The 19,828-nt window shown below is 53.8% G+C and overlaps 2 protein-coding genes across 2 annotated transcripts; both read right to left on the bottom strand.

Moving 5' to 3' along the window:
* Positions 1-1,715: 1,715 nt before the first annotated feature.
* Positions 1,716-3,072, bottom strand: PPY (pancreatic polypeptide). The gene is made up of 3 exons (XM_041726928.1): positions 2,250-3,072; positions 2,001-2,072; positions 1,716-1,850 (listed from the first exon to the last, which is right to left on the bottom strand). Exons 1-3 carry the CDS (start codon positions 2,438-2,440, stop codon positions 1,832-1,834), a joined length of 282 nt encoding a protein of 93 aa, XP_041582862.1. The 5' UTR covers positions 2,441-3,072; the 3' UTR covers positions 1,716-1,831.
* Positions 3,073-10,355: 7,283 nt separating this feature from the next.
* On the bottom strand, positions 10,356-16,624 carry PYY (peptide YY). Its single transcript, XM_041727088.1, has 5 exons — positions 16,520-16,624; positions 11,507-11,631; positions 10,960-11,147; positions 10,732-10,812; positions 10,356-10,581 (listed from the first exon to the last, which is right to left on the bottom strand). The coding sequence occupies exons 3-5, from the start codon at positions 11,145-11,147 to the stop codon at positions 10,557-10,559; spliced, it is 294 nt and encodes a 97-aa protein (XP_041583022.1). The 5' UTR covers positions 11,507-11,631; positions 16,520-16,624; the 3' UTR covers positions 10,356-10,556.
* Positions 16,625-19,828: the final 3,204 nt, after the last annotated feature.

Genomic DNA, 19,828 nt, shown 5'->3' with positions numbered 1-19,828 from the left:
AATCCGCAAATTGGGCTCCTGGGGGTGGCCACAATTCTCACACTGCCAGCCTCCTCCCAGAAGGCTGAAGTCCCCCTGCGGCCTCCACTGCTGCAGCTGCTCCAGTAGACCCTACGCCCAGGACTTCATTGCCTCTCCGGACCCATTCTCTCTAAGTTTTTAGTTCTTCAAAGATGCTTCCATGTAATCATGGAAAGCCTGCCTTCCAGAGCCCCATCCAGGAGCCACATGGAGTTCCCTGTATCCCTCTTGCATCAGATGGAGAGCTTCACGTGTTTGAAGCCCGTGTTTTCTCTCCACTGGTCTTTCTGGCATGCTTCATGGAAACAGCTGGTTGGCCAGGGGCACATCGGCCTCTGAAAAGCTCCTGTTTACTGAGCATTTACTTGAGTCAAGAACCACGCTTAATATTTCTTTTCTATTTTCTTTTTTTTTTTTAAGTAATTGCATTTGACTGAAATTTAAATTTCCAACAAATCAATACTATAGCTTATTGGTACACATAGAGATCATAATAGTACATCTATGGGTTTACTTGCTGAAAGAGGAATTGTTCAAGGGATTCTCAGCATTTTTACTCCCTCCAGCTGCAAATACCTGGGTTGTCTTGGGTTTTTTTAAAAAGATTTTTTTTTTTTAATTTTAGAGAGAGTATGTGTGAGTAGGGGGAGGAGCAAAGAGAGAGAATCTCAAGCAGACTCCCCACTGAGCAGGGAGCCTGATACAGGGCTCAATCCCAAGACCCTGAGGTCGTTGTAACTCGAGCCCGAAATCAAGAATCAGACACTCAACCAACTGAGTCCCCCAGGCGCCCCCCACAGTCAACGTTTCATACATGTTATTTCATGTCATCCTCACTGCAACCCTATCATCCTTCCCTCTTGACAGATGGGAGGCTCAGAGAGGTTGTAGCCCTGCTTCCCAGCACACAGGGAGTGGCAGATCCTAGAATCAGAGCCAAGTTCTTCTGACTCTTAGAGCGGGTGCTACATAGCCTGTACTAGCTTGTTGTCTGTGCAGGACCTGGGATAAGCAGCCACACCTCACTGAGCCTGAGTCTCGCCCTCTGTAGAGTGAGGGCCACAGCATCCCCCTCACTAGGTTGTTGGGAGGGTTGAACGTGCCCCCATCCCCCCGGCACACAGTAGGCTTATTTTCCCAACAGTCTGTACAGGACCCCATCTCCAGGCCCTCCCCATCACAGTCCTTCCCTGCTGGCCATGCTTCTGTGGGGCCCGTGCCCCCTGATGAGTCATGATCCTACTGGACACACACAGTGACACATCTCTGACCTGCCCAGAGGTCAGAGGTCTGACTTAGCACCAACCATTCCTCCATGCTGGGTTGTTGCCCCTGCACCCCACCCCCTGTGCCAAGGACACTTTAATACACATTAGAACTTCACCTACTGCCTAGGCACATTGGCAGGGGATATGTTTGGGGGCATGGCCATCATCAGGCTGCAGATCTGGAAGGTCTAGAGGTGCTGAAATGGAAGAGTCAAGCCTCATTGACTTGCTGAATGGTCTGGGAGGAGTCCCTGGCTCCCTGAGATTCTGAGCTGAATGGCTCAGAGGACCCACAGGTCTTCTGCATCACTGACAGTACTCTCCTTTCCCTTCTGGGCCTCCCCCCCATCTCTCCCATGCATTCGGCCTGCTCCTGCCCCCACCAGGGGTCCATAGAGACACACACCCACAGAAGCTATGACTGACTTGCTTTATTTAGTCTGTGTGCGAGAGCAGGGAGCAAGCTTTGGCCAGGGGTGCAGAGGGGAGAGGTAGGCTGGCATTGGCCTGAGAGGCAGAGGTGGCATTACTTGGAGGTGGCATTACTCGTCCATCAGCTCCCTGTGAGGAGAGGGGGGAACACAACAGGGGGAGTGGACAGTCCTTGTGCCCCCAGGAGACCTCAGGCCAGCACTGGGCCTGTGTTCTCTCCTCCCTGCCCCGCTTCCAGCCCCAGGGATCTAGGCACACAGGGCAGGGAAGCAGACCTACCTGGGGGCGGCTGCATGGGGGGAGCCCCATTCCAGGATGTCCCGCATTTCTCCTCTGTCTCTTTTCCCATACCTGGGAGGGGAGAGGCAGGTGGGGCAAGCACTGTGCCCACCCTTGGGCACCATCCCACCCGGGCCCCAGGGATCAGTGGAGCTGCTTTGCTTTCCCAAGAGCGTGGCAGGGGCTGAGGCTGGGTTGTGGCCCAGGGCCGCAGGGACCGGGCTCTCTCTCTCCCTCTCTCACACGCACCTGGGCCTGGTCAGCATGTTGATGTATCTGCGGAGCTCAGCCGCGTACTGGGCCATCTGCTCTGGTGTGGCATCGTCCCCCGGATACACTGGCTCCAGCGGGGCCCCCCGGGTACCCAGTGGCGGCTGCAGCAACAGAGCCACACAGGCTGACAGGAGCAGCAGGAAGAGGCAGCGGCAGGCGGCAGGCATCTGGGGAGTGAGGAGCAAGAAGGTAAGAAAGGACAGAGACCACCTGCCCGGGCCCTTAGCCCATCACCCATGTGTCCAAGCCTGGGGAGGACAGAGCAAAGGGCTGTTCGAATGTGACCACCCACCTCCCAGACACCACCCTGGAGAGCATGGACAGGCCCCCAGCAACGTCAGAAAGCATAGCAGGGAAGGTGGGGACATGGGGCAGGAGACCCAGGACTCGTGACATCCAGAGCCCAGTGGCTCTGAGGAGGCAGACGAGGGGTGGGATGAAGGGGTGCTCTGGCTCACACAGTAGGAGCACACAGAATGAACTTGTGAGCCAAAGGACAGGGATCCAGGACCTGTGGGTCTGCCCCCGCACCTCCACCTGGATAGACATTCAAGTGCAGGTCCTGGAGAAGACACTGTTGCCTGGGTCACCCTCAGCCGATAGGCACAGGACCCCGTCACTCACAAGGTCGCCATCACTCACATTTGTGTGCACGGCCACCCCTTACTCCCCATGCATGCTTTGTCTTTAGTCAGCAGACTGCTTGCTCTTCCAGGGTGATAGGTTCAGCCAGATGTAGAGTGAGACCCAAGCAGGGCCCCAGATGTCCCAACACCAGCCCGCTGCTCTGCAAAGCATCAATTCCTTCCCCCACCCCAGACCCTAGTCCCAAGGACCCCCCAAGGCCCTGCCTCCCCCCCAGCCGAGGACCACTTACCCTGAGTCCTAAGGGCCGGATGGGTGTCCTTGCCCTCCTCGGTGCCCCTTTATAGTCCTCAGTCCCCCAGAGTCCCCGCCTCTTGTCAGCCTCTCTCATTGCCCAGCCCTCACCCCCTCCTCCCACTGTCTCCCTGGTACCTACGACAGCCAGCCCTGGGGCCAGGGCTGGGAGGGGGACAGGGCGGTGTTGTGGGTGCCAGACCAGCAGTATAACAGGTAAAAGTGGGCCACAGTAAGTCTCCTGTGGGCCACCATCCACCTTTGGGCACCAGAGCAGGCTTGGTTCAAAAAGAATGGGGATGTCCGGCTACTGAAAGGTTCTGGTCCCAGCCTCAGAACAGCCCCGACTGCCTCCCAGAGATTAACGGGAATCCTCAAACAAATTCCCTCAGAGGGATCCCTGGGTGGCGCAGCGGTTTGGCGCCTGCCTTTGGCCCAGGGCGCGATCCTGGAGACCCGGGATCGAATCCCACATCGGCTCCCGGTGCATGGAGCCTGCTTCTCCCTCTGCCTGTCTCTCTCTCTCTCTCTCTCTCTGTGTGTGTGACTATCATAAATAAAAAAAAAAAAAAAAAAAAAAAATTCCCTCAGAGCATAAGATTGAGCCTGCGACTCGGAGACTCCAGGATGAAGAGTCAGGACTTCCTTTCCAGATTGTGACTAGAACAAAGTGAGACCGAGGGTCGGGTGGGGAGAGGCCTTAAATGTGCAAAAGAGTTGAGGACACAGGCAGGGAGAGACCTACTCCCCGGCTGGTGTGTGGGGTGCAAATGAGAACCCATGTGCCTGGGGCCAGGGGAATGGAGTGAGGGGGGAGCAGACACCAGAGGCAAATCCCAGAGCTCCTTTCCAACACCGTGATAAAGTTGGCATCATAAAGCCTTGAATTTTCCAACATGCTCCCTATCACCTCACTGAGTCCCTGCACCAACCAACCCATCTTACAAATGTAGACAGGAACTCCGAGGCATTAAGTGACTAGCCGAAGGCCAGGTAACTAGTCAGTGGGAAATCCAGAGTTTGAAACAAAGTCTAATTCCAAAATCTGAACTCTTTTTTTCCTAAGTGGGGCTGTCAAACTATTGCTATAATTTTCCATTTCTTTTTGGCTGAGAAACATGAGGTTCACAGAGGTGAAGAGACTTGCCTGAGACCACGCAGCTGTCTAGGCCTCAACCCCACCATCCCAACATCACCACCACCCCCAGGAGCCTCTGAGCCTGCCCTGCTCAGGCGTCCCTTCCTCAACCCCCAGCCCCCTCCCCTGCTCAGGGCAAGGAGCAGACCAGGCATGTCTGAAGGACACACTGAAGCCAGTGGGGAGCCAAAGACCTTTTGCCTCCGAGGTCCTATTGTCCCAGAACAAGACACCAAAAGTGTGTGTGTTCTGGGGGGAGTCGTAGGGGGTGTGACACCTGGAGGTGTGACCCCAGGGATCTAACACAGCGGGCTTAGAGGTCCAAATCCTGGCTTTGCTGTGGGCTCTGTGTCATCCTGGGGAAATAATTTTAGCCCCTCTGAGCTTTGATTTTCCTCAAGATAGGGAGGATAAAGAGGATCTCTAAACGTCAGTGTTATGTCAGTTCCTCTCAACCCTGGTTTCTGGTAACAAGAACAATAATGCCTCACCAGACAAAAGTTTATATCCCAAAAGCAAATATGGAGGTCGGTCTGTCTGTCTGGGCAGCCTTGGCCCTGGCTCCCGCTTTGCAAAACGAAGTTGGTGAACCAGCGCTGGTGCCCGCGCCCCTCAGGTGAGGCCGCGGGGGCTGCATTGTGCCACCAGGGGGCGCCAGGCTCCAACCCTACGGCGGAGGGTCCGGCCTCCAGCAGGATTGCCGCCTGGCCCACCTGTTCTGGCCACTGTGTCAGGACCGAGCCCCTGCAGATGGCAGATCTGGCGCTTGACTGAGTACTGCGGCCAGTGACAGTCTTGTCTTGTGCCTCACAAATGACTCATATTCCACACTGTCAACTGGACCCATAGCTTTCATTTTTCTCCTTTGCAAACGACAGATTCCCTTTCTGGGTCCTCTCAGGGAAGTTGGGACAAACCAAGAGGAAGAGGCAGTGGGTGTGCCTTCTGCACCGTAGGCCAGATCCAGAACCGAGTGATGCGTCTCGCTCATCTTCATACGTTCCGAGGACCTGCCGTGGAGCCCGCTTAGACAAGGCACCAAATACTTACCTGCAGGTGGATGAAATGAAAATGGAAAAAGGTCCTTCTCCACCTGCCCAACCCCATGGGTCCTTCTAGGACCGGGCGGATGGCCACTGGGCAGTGTTATGGATGGAGTGAGGGCTTTGAAGCAAGTAGAAGAGGAACTCCCCAGGAGCACCTGGGGTCACAGGCTGAGGCTGAGTGTGCCATAAGCGGGGTGGGGGTCCCCACATATGAGACTGCAAGGACAGGAATTCAGCCAGCATCACATCCTCCATATGTGCCTCTCACAAGAGTGCCTCCAAAGCAGCCTGGCCCAGCTCTTAGGCCAATGTCTTATTCCTGTGCTGGGTGGCAGCAGTGGGGGGCTGGAGGGGTACAGGTGGCTGCCCCCAGATGTCAGGAACCTAATGGGTCCCCTGTTCCCTGGAGAAACCCTTAGACTGAGGGTAGCTGTTGCACGTGCGCATACACACATACACCCCCCCCCCCCCGAGTCCCTGTCCTATTCCCTCAAAATCAGTGCAGGCCTGACTGGGGACTCAGGTCATTCATTTGGAGATTGGACTCTGCCCCCACTTCTCTCTTCCCAGGAGACTCCCTCTGCACCAGGGCCCCTGCAGGCGCAGAAGTGTTCAATATTTTTCCCTCCCTGCCCACAGCACCTGCAAAAGCAAATCCAACCATTGTCAGCCCACATTTTTTCCTAAGAGGGGACTGGGTGTGGAAGGAGGGGAATTTCTCCCTTGGGGTCATTGGAGGGGAAAGTTTCCTGAGCCTGAGTTTCCAGAAGGGTTAGAAGTGAGAAGGAGAGTAAAGGAAAAGAGGGGGTGTTAGTAAGCATGTGCCAGGCTGTACGTTCAGCTGCCTTCCTCATCAGCTCTACCACTCAAGAGCTGTGTGACCTTTGGCAAAGCACATAACCTCTCTGAGCCTAAGCAGTGAACTCTTATTATTATTTAAGGTGTAAGTTTCCATGTGTGACCAGTGAAGAAACACAGGCAGTGAAATGGAATGACTGACTAGGCGGGCCAAAGTCACATGGCTGACCAATGGCAGACTGGGACTCGAATGCAGATCTTTGGTCTCTGAGGTCCCTGCCCCCGCTTGCCCACAGCGGGACTTGAGGGGGTAGGCCCGTGTGAGAACTCAGAGTCAGGCTCCAGAGACGGGCAGGCCAGAGCAGAAGGTTCCCAGAGGAAATGAGGCTGGAGTGGCCTTGAGGACAGTAGGAGATGCTTCTCACAGAAGTGGGGTGGTGACAACGGGACTGCACTGTTGGGGGACACTAATGGAGGAACGTGGGAGGTGCCGCCAGAGGAGACAGGAGTGCACCATGGGGAGCCTTGCAGAAGAGTTGAGAGTGAATGGTTAGTGGAGCCAGAAGCGGCACACGGAGGGCTCTCTTACCTCTGTCCCCGGCTGTGTGACCTCCTGCCAGCTTCTCCCCATCCCCAGACCTCAGGATTCCCATCTGCTCAATGATGAGATGGGCCAGGTGATTTCCAGAGGATGTTCAAAGGAGATCATGTTTGTAACCGATAACGTTGGTTGCTCCAGTAGGCACTCTCTCCTCCTCCCATCATACACGAGCTTGAGAACAGCACGTGGCCACTGGGCTAATGACATCTTCTGGGTTGTTCTGGCCATGAGGTGGGACCGCATGACTAAGTTCTAGCCACTGAGAAGAGCGTTTCGGTGCCTCGTGCCATTCTCGTGCTGTCCTGAGGCCGACTGTAGCAAAGATAACAACCACTGAAAGACCTCCTATCCCACATGTAGTTCCACAGAGGGGTCCGTGTCCCTTTCTCAGGTGTACTGATCAGGTGAGTGTGTTGGAGGATGTGGCTTGTGAGGCCAGGTCATAGGAGGCAGTTGTTATGGTTGAATTGTGTGCCCCCCCCAAGTTCGCATGTTGAAATCCTAACCCCCAGTGCCTCAAAATGCAGCCTTATTTGGCAATAGAGTCTTTGCGGATGAAAACTAATTAAGTTGAGCTCACCCTGGAGTAGAGCGGACCCCTAATCCAATATGACTGCTGTGTTTAAATTAACGGGACTTTGGGACACAGAAACAGATGCACAGAAGGGAAGCCACCTAGGAGCCAAGGACAGAGGCCTGGAGCAGCCCCGACCCTCACAGCCCTCAAAGGTAAGCAACCCTGCCCACCTGGGACTTCAGACTTCCAGCCTTCAGACCTGCTGGTAAACTCCTAGGTTTGTGGTATTTTGTTACAGTGGCCCCAGGAAGACAAAGGGCAGCACTGCTTCCTCCCAGTTCTCTCCCAGCACTCACTTCGTGGGGAGCCAGCTACCATGTGGGCCCAACTACCCCAAGAATACAGTGCTGGAGGGGCCCCCACATGGAGGTGCTGGGTCAACAGACCCAGCTGAGCTCTGGGCCAGCAGCTAGCAGCACCCCCAGACATGTGCGTGAGACCTCCTAGGCATCAACCCTGAGGGGTGCCCTCTAATGACCCCAGCCCCAGCCAACCCCTGACTGTCACTGCAGGAACGACTCCAAGTGACAGGTGCCTAGTTGAGCACTTCCCAATCCTGACCCACGAAACCATCATGGGTGAAATGAAATGGTTAGTTGAATCCAGGTCTTAGGGTAAGTGTGACTCAGCCTCGTAACCAGAGCATCTCCCCTTCCCCTTCCCTCCCTTCCTGTTGACTGGAACACGAGGCGGTAACGGTGGGCCATCTCCAGTCATGTAGAGGAGGACATGGGGATGCCACAAAATAGGTCCCAGGGCTTCTGGACTTCCTCGTGAAACAGAGGTGCTAATCCCCAGATGCCACTGAATTTTATGTAAAAGAGAAATAAACTTCTGTCCTGTTTAAGCTACTGCTAATTCTGCCTTTATTTTAAAAAAGCCAAATCAATATTCTAGCAATGTGGTGTGTGTAAAACAAATAGTTCGGCATTTAGAACATAAGTAAGTGCTTCTTTCAAAAGGTAGCTGTCATCACTATTAATATCACATCTAAGGCTCCTCCGGCAGCAAGGCTGGTTGAGCCTGGTCGGCTGTGGATTGACCACTGGCTCAACTTTCCTCCAAGTGAATGGGAGGCTAACCCATGTCACTGATGATCAATGAGACAGGTCAGAGTGAAATTGTCCGTGGTCATGCATAATTCACACCAGGGGTCTCTTCCATCAGCCTCAGGCTGACCACTGCCCTCCCAGGCAGACCGCCAGACAGGGGACCATGGACACCAACACAGGCACACACCATCCCACTCCTCTGACCACAAATTGCACCAAAGCTCATGGCAGCCACTGTGTGTTCCCACCCCTCCCCTCCTGGAGCAGAGAGAGTGGATTGGAGGAGAGAAGATAAGGGGCAAAATGACATGGGAGGTGGATCTCAGATAACAATAATACAGTAGGGAGAGAACCAGAAAAACTAACTCTGCCCTGAGAAATCAGGAGAGGCTTCTAGGAGGAGGTGAACATTGTCCTGAAGATGTTTTCCAGGCTGGAAAGGAAGGAAAGGGCTCTGCAGGCAGGGGAGTGGCTTGGACAAAGGGTTAGGGCGTCCGAGTCCACGTAGCTGGTGATGTGCACCAGGCCCCGGACCTGCCTCCGCTTCACCCATTCCTGCCTGACCTTGAGGCCAGCAGCACAGGAGAGGAGTCAGAGCCCCAGGCCCCCGAGGGCAGGTTGTGTGGGAGCAGCTATGACAGAGCCAGCTTTAGGATCTGCTCTCTTTCCATAGCCCCATAATAGCAAACGGTCCTGCGAGACTCCTGCCCTCTGAAGTGACACACCCGGCCTTCCTGATCTTCTGACCCTGTCTGGGTCTGGAGCTTTGGCTTCAACCTGATTCTCCTCCTCATCCCCAGCTCCTTGCCTTGGGCTTGTCCAGGTCCTGCTGACCTAGAGGCCCAGGAGAGAGTCCCCAGACTGAGGAGGCTGTGTCTGAGTAGGGAGACACACGCCCTTCCTTTAGGGGTTCCTCAGAAGGGAGACCTGACACAGCGACACGGGCAGAACAGAGCGGTGGCCAGGAAAGCTGGGCTGCCACACAGGGCAGGAAGAGTGCAGATCAGGGCCAATCAAGGCAGGCTTCCTGGAGGAGGGGGGCTGGGCAGGAAGGGTACCAGGGAAGATCAGCCTGCAGGCTCTGGGATTCCTCCATCATAGGGATGAAGTGGTGAGGGATTTGGGTCAGACTCCAGTTTAAACATCCACAGTGCCTTCAGCCTTCAGTGTCTAGTCAAGGGAATGGGGGCGGTGCACTGGTGGGTGTCCCCATAGCCTTGTCACTAGGAAGGCACAGTTAGGGACCTATCCATTGAGTGGGACCTATCCATTGAGTGGGAATTCAGCAATGTGGAGGAGGGCTGTTGCGAAGGGAAAGGGCAGCCTCCATACTCCCATTGCACCTCCTGCCCAGGGAAGGGGACGTTAGAAATGCCCCCTCCCCAGCACACATACTCCCACCTTCACCCCCCCAAATGACTTCCTCCACTGTCCCATCTTGGATCACATCACTACCCCCAGCTACTACAGCCTTGGAGGTTAGTAATCTATCTCCTCGGGGACTGCCACAAAGCACTGGTGCCCAGCCCAGGCCCCCAGCCACCTGCGCCCTTGGGAGCAGGTGGATAGTGCACCTCTGTCCCCGTCTACTCTCCTGGGCTGCCTAGCAAGCTCCTTTCTACCCTCCCCATCCTCTCGCAACTCTTTTTCCTGTTTCTCCCTGCCCCTTGTCAAGAAGTTTCATCCCGCCCCACTTCCAACGACTGGAGAGGGCCGCAGCCGTCCCTTGCTCTGCTCCAGCCACCCCCCACCCCACCTCCCTGTCCTTGCCCCGCCGCCCAGCGCCCCTGCGGGGCCGCAGTGTCTTCTCCTAGCACAGAGCAGAGGGACCCCCCCCACTCTGCCCCGGCCCTGTCCAGGGGAGCCTTTTGTCTGTGGGGCTCAGTCTTGTTTGTTGCCTCTACCTTCCACTTGCCCCTGGTGGCCACCTCCACGAAGGAGAAGGAAATCCACACGCACACATTCCGTTTCAGTGAAATTTGCTCTTTATTTGGGGACCAGGGAAAGACCACACACAGCCTGCCAGCCCAGGGGCTGGGGACACGGAGAAGTGGAATGAAGACCCCATCCCCATCCCGCACCCACACCCCAGGCGCAGCAGGCAGGGAGAGGAACCCAGGGTCCAGGGTCAGGAGCAAACATGCAAATGAGGTCGGTGTAGTTCGCATAACTCCCAGGAGCCGTTGGGGTCGTCACCACAGGTACTCGCCTCCTGGCCTGGAGGAGGGAAAGGAAAGGACTCGCTCAGAGCGCGGCCTCAGACCTGGGCTGGCGGGGCCGGGTGGGGCTCCGTGGGGCGTCACATCCCGGACAGAGCACGAGGGGACGATGTGTGGCCGGTGGTGGTGGCGTGGGGGGCGCTTTTACCATGACTTGGCCCGGCGGTCCTCGCCGTCGGGGAAGAGCAGTTTCGAGAGCACCGCTTCGGGGCTGTCGCGTTTCCCATACCTGGGGGTGGGGCCATAGGGGGCGGGGTCAGGCAGGACACGCCCCCGGGCGGGCGGGGCGGGAGAAGGGGCGGAGGGCGGGAGCCCCCGGGACCCCCGGGACCCCCGGAACCCCCGGCAGCCCGAGCCAGCGGGCGCACGCGCTCACCGCTGCCGAGTGACCAGGTTGAGGTAGTGGCGCAGCGACGCGTAGTAGCGGCTCAGCTCCTCGGGCGAGGCGTCTTCGCCGGGAGCCTCGGGTTTGGCGGGGTAGGCGTGGACCAGCGCCCCCAGGCAGGCGAGCAGGGCCAGCAGCACTGTGGCCACGGCGGGCCACGGCCTGCGCACCGTCACCATCTGGAGGGGGGGCCGGGGTCGTGGGTCAGGCCCCGCCTCGACCCCCGACGGCGGGAGGCTGAGGCTGCCCTGGGGCCCACGCTCCCCGGCCTGTGCAAGGCTGCTACCGGATCAGGGCCCAGCCGCGGGCCCGCTGTGTGTTCTCTGGCCCTGCACCGTCTCTGCCTCAGTTTCCCCATCTGTCAGAGAGGGCATAAGCCCTGTCCGCCTCCCCAACCCCTACTCGTACTGCCCAGAACCGTTGCTGGAGGCAGAGGGCTATGCTGGCAGCTCAGCCCCAGCTTTCACCATCCCAGCCTCAGTTTCCCCACAAAATCGCCAGGGCTCCCTCCGGTACCAGGCTATTCCCCGGCACTCACGGCGAGAGCTCCTGGAGCGGAGATGAGCAGGTAGAAGGCGAGTGGAGTCCCAGGGGCTGGGCTGCTGCAGGTCGGGCTGTGGCCTCCTCTGCTCAGCGCTGTCCCCGCGGGGCTTATATCTCAGCCTGGGAAGGGAGGGGGAGCTGCAGGGGGTGGGGAGGGCCCTTCCTCCTCCTTGCCTCCACCCCCGCGGATCGCTGAGCTTACACCCAGACAGTGCGTGACGACTCCACCTTGCAGGAGATGAGGGGGTAGCCACCAGACTCAGACTCAGACTCTGGACAGAACTTGGACCCCATCTTCACCCCACAGCCCCCCAAGAGCAGCTGTAGCCTCCTGGGGAAGTGAAACGTTTGTATCTAGACTCCTGGGGCAGCCCCTAGGACCAATGAGAAAATTCCATCTTCCGGGGATCCCTGGGTGGCGCAGCGGTTTAGCGCCTGCCTTTGGCCCAGGGCGCGATCCTGGAGACCCGGGATCGAATCCCACGTCGGGCTCCCAGTGCATGGAGCCCGCTTCTCCCTCTGCCTATGTCTCTGCGTCTCTCTCTCTCTCTCTGTGTGTGTGACTATCATAAATTTAAAAAAAAATTTTAAAAAAAATTCCATCTTCCCCAGCCTACCCATGGGTGGGGTGAGGGGCATTAGCCGGACACTACCTGCAGCCAGTGGGACCTGTGACCGTCCTATGGAAAAGGCGGCCCTTTCAGCCCTCACTCTACAATTCTTCGGAGACGGGCTGAGAAGTGGCAGGTCCTGGGGGGAAAGGCTCTTCCTACTTGAGGCGGGGTGGAAGCTGTGACTTTGGCTCTTGACCTGCTGTTTATGATGTCCTAGAGGAGAGGCCGAGGAGAGGCCTCTCTCTCTGGTCCCTTCTCTGTTAAAGAGTTGGGGAGAGGGCTGAGAGGAGGCCGCGGCCAGGCCCCAGCCACAGAAGCAGCTGAGTCTGCCACCTGTGCCTCCAGCCTGACACACACAGACCCAGGCCCAAGCAAAGCTGGCATAGAGACCCCTTCCAAGGCAGTGCACCCCATCCCCATCCAGGTGTCACTCAGGGCACTGGTGTCTTCTGGGGTTAAGTGATGCCAGGGCTGCCCAAGCACGTGCCACTGTCCTCAGCCCATTGCAGTCTCTGGGGCGAAGATCCTCACTCAGAGCCTTTGAAAGAAAGGGGAAGGGACTCTGTTTATTAGGCACCTACTGTGCACTGGGCAGTATAGGATCACAACACAATGGGCTGGATTTATTCCCATTTTACAGATGAGGAAACTGAAGGTCTGAGAGAAAAGGGAACCCAGGATTCAAACAGGAAAGGGTAGGGGAGACCCCAGGAAGAAGCCCTCTCAACTGAGGGGCAGAATGGCTCACTACCCAGGATAACCATAGGGCTCAGAAGTCGGGCATGGGAATAGGGGAGCGGAGGCTAATTGGGGGCCTGCTACCCTCTCTGAGAGGCCAGCCACATCAGACCCACATCAGACCCACCTGTCCCCACTGGGAAAAGAGGGTTGTTGGGGGAGTCTCCCCATAAAGCCCTTTCCAGCTCCCTTTCCCCCAGCCTGGCCAGAGCCTCCAGTGCCTCAGAGCTTGCATCCCATCAGCACTTAAGGGCAGGAGGGGCCATCTTGGTTCTGGGCCAGCCCCTCCACCCTCCAGGACAGATGGCCGTGGGTGTTATTTTTAGAGCTCTCTCAAGGTGGAGAACCTAGGGCTCCCTCAATCATCTTTTTATAGGTTCAATCACCTGCACTCTCCGGAAATGGCTCCTTATCAACAAGTCAGGCCCCAGGGGCCCTGCATATCCCAAGAAAGACCAGAGCAGCATGCTGAGCATGGAGGCAGAAAAGGGGACATGGACCCTATATTCAGAGGGAGAAGAAAAATCATTCACCTGAGGGGCAGGACATGGCCCTGTTCTCCAGTAACCCCAGTCTCAGAGGAGAGTCATGGCCACATCACTGGGGAGCCCCAACCCAAGGGACGAGACACACCACTATCCCAGTAGAGCCCCAGTCTGGAGAGTTCCCAGGACATAGATACAGAAGAAAACAGAGGGACAAGCCTAGGTCCAGTTAGGGGAGCAGACAGCAAAAATAATAGGACACTCCTCCAGAAGCCATGGAAAGACAGAGGCAGGTGCCCACCCTCGAGATAGAGAGGACAGCCAGGGTGGCTTTTTGGGGCAGTTGTGATCCCAGGGGTCAGGGCCTAGACAGGGACCCTGCAGGCTAAAGGGGACAAGGAGATCTGAGAGTGGGGGCCATTTGCTCTTCTGACACTGCAGCCCTGACTGGGGTGGTGACAGAGGGTTTCTAGTGTACTGATCCCAGACAGAGAGAGATGACAGGGATTGTGAAATGCCCAAAGGGAACCGGTAGCCTCCCTGGAACCTTCTCATGCCTTGGGGAGTAGGGGGTCTAAAGATAGATAGGAGCAGAGAAGCCAGAGTAGAGAAGCTAGAAGGCATGGGGGAAGGTCTAGATTCAGGGTACAGCCCCTAAAGAAGTCACTTCCCTTTAGAGCAACCATGAGAGGGGCCAGGAGCCAGCCTCCCACAGCCCACAAACCTCCCACAGTCCACCTCTCCCTCTGATTCCACTTCCCAATTATAGGGCAAGCTGATTGGTTCATTAATCACCACCTCCTCACTGAAGAGTTTATTAATTTGTTCATTAGTGGGGAGGATGTCTCAGCCCTGGATCAATGCGTTCAATTACCCCCCACCCACCCACACAGCCACCACCCCTCATTGACTCGTGACTCAGTTGCCATTAGACAGGTCTAAGAGGTAGGGGGCCGGTATTTTCAAAGGACAAACTTCCAAACAATTGTTATTGTAGACTTGGGACCAGCACCTGCTTCCAACTTTTCCTCAAAGGGCAGGGGGGACAGAATCACTGGGGTTCCCTTGATCCCTATTCTCAGAACACTTAGCAAGGCCACTCCAGGGCTCAGGGAGGCCAGGAACTTGGACCCCAGTGGAGCATCCCCCTCGCCCACTCATCAAGATAAGATGGCCTGTGCCGCGCATCCCCGGAAACTTAGTATTTTGTCCCCACCACCACGTGCCCACTGTCCCCCCCACACACAGAGGCTCTCTTTGATATACCTACCATGCACTGGGCAGGACTAGACCACTGCCTTCCACCCTCAACAAGGCCTCATGCCCAAGGTCCTATGGGCAGCAGGCTGCCATGTGGCAAGAGAGATTCAGTCTCACTCAACAAGCAAGCACTCAGTAAGCCCCTACTCTGCCAGGCGCTATGCTAAGTACAGGGGACAGAGCCGTGAACCAACAGGCAAAACACTTGCCCTCAAGGAGCTTACATTCTAATGGCAGGAAATAGAAAATCAATAAATAAACAAGGAAGCATGTAGCATGTGTGATTATAAGTGCTATAGGAAAAAGTCAGGGTAAGGGGGACCAAAAGTACTGTGTGAGGGGCTTATTTTAGGTTGGGTGGTTAGGGAAGGCCTCATTTTATCAGATGGCATTTGAAGGAAGTGAAGAGGTAAACCATGGGAAGAATGTTCCCTACCTTGGGAAGAATGTTCCGGGGGGCGGGGGGGGGGGCAAAAGCAAGTGCAAAGTCCCTGAGGTAGGAGTGTGTTTGGCAGTTTGAGGATGGCAAGGAGGCATGTGTGGTTGGAGTAGAGTGAGCAGTGGGGACAGTTAGTAGGAGAAGAGACCAGGGAGGCAACGGGGGACTGGATCATGTAGGGCCTTGTAGACTGCAACAAGGACTTTAGCTTTTGCTCAGAATGACATGAGAGCTTCAGTCCAAGGAGTGGCATGGTCGGACTTAGGTGTTATTTTTTTCATTTAGTTTTAGAGATTTTTTTTTTTTAAGTAATTTCCTCACCCAGTGTGGGATTCAAACCCACAACCCCGAGACCAAGAGTCACATGCTCCACCAACTGAGCCAGCCAGGTGCTCCCTGACTTAGGTTATTAAGGAAGCATCCTGGCTGCTGTGTTGAGAATAGACTGAAGGGGGGCAAGGTCAGAAGCAGAGAGGCCAGTTAGAAACCTACTGCAATAATCCAGCCAAGACATAATGGTGGTGCAGACACACACATACACACACACGCTCACACACACACACATACACACACACTCCCCACAGGTGCCGATATCCCACATATGTTTCACCCAAGTACAACTTCCACATATGTCCAGACAGTACTGACAGCCTCTCATCCAGCTTAAAAAAAAAAAATCCCCTGGAGGAAACAGTGGAAAATCACTGGACATCCACCGTAGTTAGGTGGTGGATTTGTGGGCTCTCTGAATGTTAAGGCTGCTCATTTTTTTTTTTAATTTTTTTTAAATTTTATTTATTTATGATAGTCATACAGAGAGAAAGAGAGAGGCAGAGACACAGGCAGAGGGAGAAGCAGGCTCCATGCGCCGGGAGCCTGATGTGGGATTCGATCCCCGGTCTCCAGGATCGCGCCCTGGGCCAAAGGCAGGCGCCAAACCGCTGCGCCACCCAGGGATCCCAAGGCTGCTCATTTTTTAAGTCCATGTGAAACTGTCCATGCTACCTAGATTACTAGCCGCAGCCCAGAAAACACTGGCTACCGTGATGGTGCTTATCGAAATGCAAGCCTGTTCATTTCATCATGAGTATAAATGTCCTGTTACCTAAAAACACTCTGTGGCTCTTTGCATGGAGTGAAGCAGAGAATGGCGAGTAACCAGTTGACACCACTGAGAAATGGTCACCTCTCTAAAGGGATATTAGCCTCATTCAAGGGAGCTTTGTCATCTGCTTGGATCAATGGTAAGGAAGCAGACAGGGACACTCTGTTTCCCATGATCTGTCATTGTGTACAAAGCACTGTGAAGGGCAAATGGGACCATGGGTAAATGAGGGAGGTCAATGAGAATGGCTCAAACTGTCACACCATGGATTCTGGTTATATCTAGGGGGTGGTTTGGGTGGTAGTAATGCCAAGAAAGAAAGGATTTTCACTTATGGTAGGAGTTCTCCTAGGAAACCTTCCCTTACCCAAAGCTGTCGGTCCTTCTGCAAAACGCAGCAACAGATACCTGTGGCATGGTGCATTCCCAAGGTTCAGGCTTCTCTTTAGAACAGGAATCAGCAAAGGCTTTCTGTAAAGGACCAAACAGTAAATATTTTAGTCTCTGTTCAGCCCTTCAGCTTGGCTACTATTGCACAAAATCAGCCATAGAACTATGGGGGGGGGGGCGGGAAATGGATGTGGCTGTGCCCCAATAAACTTCATTGGTGGATATTAAAGATTGAATTTCACATAATTTTCACATCATGAAATATTCTCCTTTAGATTTTTTCCAACCATTAAAAAACATAAAACCATCTGTTGTAAAACCATTTGTACCCAGGATGTACAAAAACAGGTTTGCGGAACCACGGTTTACTGACCTATGGTCTCAAAAAGCAGGTATTTGGGATCCCTGGGTGGCGCAGCGGTTTGGCACCTGCCTTTGGCCCAGGGCACGATCCTGGAGACCCGGGATCGAATCCCACGTCGGGCTCCCGGTGCATGGAGCCTGCTTCTCCCTCTGCCTGTGTCTCTGCCTCTCTCTCTCTCTCTGTGACTATCATAAATAAATAAAAATGTTTAAAAAAAAAAATTAAAAAAAAAAAAGCAGGTATTTCGGTTCCCCCTGGGGTTGGGTTGCCTGTTTACCAAGAGTCAGCTGGCTCTCTTGCCTGTTTCAGCCAGGTATACTTGTCATTGTAATCCTATAATCCTATAATCCTATTATCATGTAATTCAATTAAACATTACACAAACTGATGAAATCTGAGTGCATAGAGTCACTTCCTTGAAAACTAAGTTGAGTGCTTTGAAAAGACTAAACAGAGAATTGCCAAAATGTTGAATTCGAATTCGGTGTGAAGGATAACTATAAATTATTTGGAGAAAATTATTTTAAAAATCTATGTGGATTATACACTGGATAGTTTCACTTGTGCCCTTACGTTCTCACCCCATTTAATGAAACTGGAAATAACGTGATGGATTGTGGGACTGATTTAATTTTCTTTTTATGACACAGAGAGAGAGAGAGGCAGAGATACAGGCAGAGGGAGAAGCAGGCTCCATGCACCGGGAGCCCAAAGTGGAATTCGATCCCGGGTCTCCAGGATCATGCCCTGGGCCAAAGGCAGGTGCCAAACCGCTGCGCCACCCAGGGATCCCTGTGGGAGTGATTAATGCAAGGAAGATAAGGACAACTCATGTCAGGAGCCCAAAGAGTGCCTGGTGCCTAAATGTGTATCTATATGTTTGAAGTCAAAACAAAATGGCAAAGGCATATGCTTCTATTTTTATGATTGTCCACTCCAGCCAGCTTTTTGTAAAGACTGACCAGTGACCCAGTCCTGCTTATATCTAGACAAGGGCTTCTCCATCACTTTACCTATTTTCTGTATAGTTTGAATTTGAATTTTTTTTATTTGAATATTTTTATAGGGCGTATATACCACCTTAATAATTTAAAGAACTAATAAAGGGGGTGCCTGGGTGGCTCAGTTGGTTAAGAGTCCGACTCTTGATTTCGGCTCAGGTGATGATCTCAGGGTTGTGAGGTCAAGCCCCACTTTGGGCTTGGTGCTGGGTGTGGAGCCTGCTTAAGACTCTCTCTCTCTCCCTCTACCCCTCCCCTCCCGGCTCGAGCTCTCTCTGTCTTAAAAAAAATTTTTTTAATTAAATAAAAAATAAAGAATTAATGAAGCTGGGGCATCTGAGTGGCTCAGTTGTTTAATCATCTGACTCTTTTAAAGTTTTTTTTAAAGATTTTATCTATTTATTCATGAGAGACAAGAGAGAGGCAGAGACATAGGCAGTGGGAGAAGCAGGCTCCATGCAGGGAGCCCAAGGTGGGACTGGATCCCGGGACTCCAGGATCATGCCCTGGGCCAAAGGCAGGCGATAAACCGCTGAGCCACCTGGGCTGCCCTAATTGTCTGACTCTTGATCTCAGCTCAGGTCTTAATCTCAGGGTTATGAGTTCAAGCCCTGCACTGGGTTCCACATCCAGCATGGAGCTATGAAGGAAAGAAAGAAAGAAAGAAAGAAAGAAAGAAAGAAAGAAAGAAAAGAAGAAAAGAAAGGAAGGAAGGAAGAGAGAGAGAAAAAGAAAGAAGAAAGAAAGAGAGAGAAGAAAGAAAAGAAAGAGAGGAAGGAAGGAAGGAAGGAAGGAAGGAAGGAAGGAAGGAAGAGCGAGCAAGCCAGCCCATGGGTGGTTCAGTGGGTGAGCATCTGCCTTTGGCTCAGGTTATGATTTCGGGGTCCTGGGATCAAGTCCTGCATCAGGCTCCCCACAGGGAGTCTGCTTTTCCCTCTGCCTAGGTCTCTGCCTCCATGTGTGTGTCTCAAAAATAAATAAAATCTTTTTTAAAAAAAGAAGAAAGAGGGAAGGAAGGAAGAAGGGAGGGAGGAAGGATGTGATAGAATAAAGAATTTTCTAAATCACTAGGGAGAGAATGTGGGTGTGTTGTGAATTCTGGAACCAGGTTACTGTGAGGGGCCCTGGGCTCCAGCACACCTCCCCCCCAGGAAGACCTGTGTACACCCCCCCATGTAAATGCTCCCATGCCCCCATGAAAATGTTCTTAGGGATGAACCTCCTGTCTGAGTCTGGAATGTTTCAGGGACCTACGGTCACAGAAAGCCCATGCTGCTGATACAGAAGCTCAGATTCTGAAAGTGGCATGATTCTGGAGAGACACAATGATAAGCCAGGCCACTAGAGTCCTTGTATCTGTGACTCCGATGTCTCACGTAGTACGCCAAGGAAATGGTTGTCAAATCAGTGAACAAGTGAGAATATTAGGTTCAAGTATTGGTGCAGCTGCCTTAATAGAGACTAAATAACAGTAGCTTCAGTGCCATTGAGGTTCATTTCCCGCTCATATAAGGGTTGAGGGGGCAGGTGGCCCAGAGGCAGGGGGCTCTGGTAGTGGCTCTGACCCCCTAGGAGCCCAGGCCCCTTCTATCTTGTTACTCCGAGATAGTTGGGGCATGGTGGAAGAATGTTCACTCCACATCCACATGCTGGCTCATGGGCATGAGAAAAGAGGAAGTAGAGGGCGAACATTTTCCTTTTAACAATCTAATGGGGAAGCTGCATGCACTACTTCTGCTCCTGCCCCAGCTTCCAGAACTTGGTCACATGGTCATTCCTCAGTGAAAAGAAGCCTAGGATATGTGGTCCCCACTATGAGGATATCGTCTTCCTCCACAGTTTTAACCAACTCTGTGGTGTTTTCCAACCTCAACAACCAATTCTCTGGTTCTCCTGACATCAAGTGGGTACCTAACGATTG

The sequence above is a fragment of the Vulpes lagopus genome, chromosome 12 (genome assembly GCF_018345385.1).
Source record: "Vulpes lagopus strain Blue_001 chromosome 12, ASM1834538v1, whole genome shotgun sequence".
NCBI lineage: Eukaryota > Metazoa > Chordata > Mammalia > Carnivora > Canidae > Vulpes > Vulpes lagopus.
This window is presented reverse-complemented; position numbering and strand designations above follow the sequence as displayed.

Bases quoted from the DNA above. Each gene is read 5' to 3' on its own strand.
- PPY (XM_041726928.1), bottom strand. From the start codon at position 2,440: ATGCCTGCCGCCTGCCGCTGCCTCTTCCTGCTGCTCCTGTCAGCCTGT. The intron at 2,073-2,249 runs GTGCGTGTGAGA...CTCCCCTCCCAG, and splicing joins AACATGCTGACCAGGCCCAG to GTATGGGAAAAGAGACAGAG.
- PYY (XM_041727088.1), bottom strand. From the start codon at position 11,147: ATGGTGACGGTGCGCAGGCCGTGGCCCGCCGTGGCCACAGTGCTGCTG. The intron at 10,813-10,959 runs GTGAGCGCGTGC...CCCCACCCCCAG, and splicing joins AACCTGGTCACTCGGCAGCG to GTATGGGAAACGCGACAGCC. The intron at 10,582-10,731 runs GTAAAAGCGCCC...TCCCTCCTCCAG, and splicing joins GACCGCCGGGCCAAGTCATG to GCCAGGAGGCGAGTACCTGT.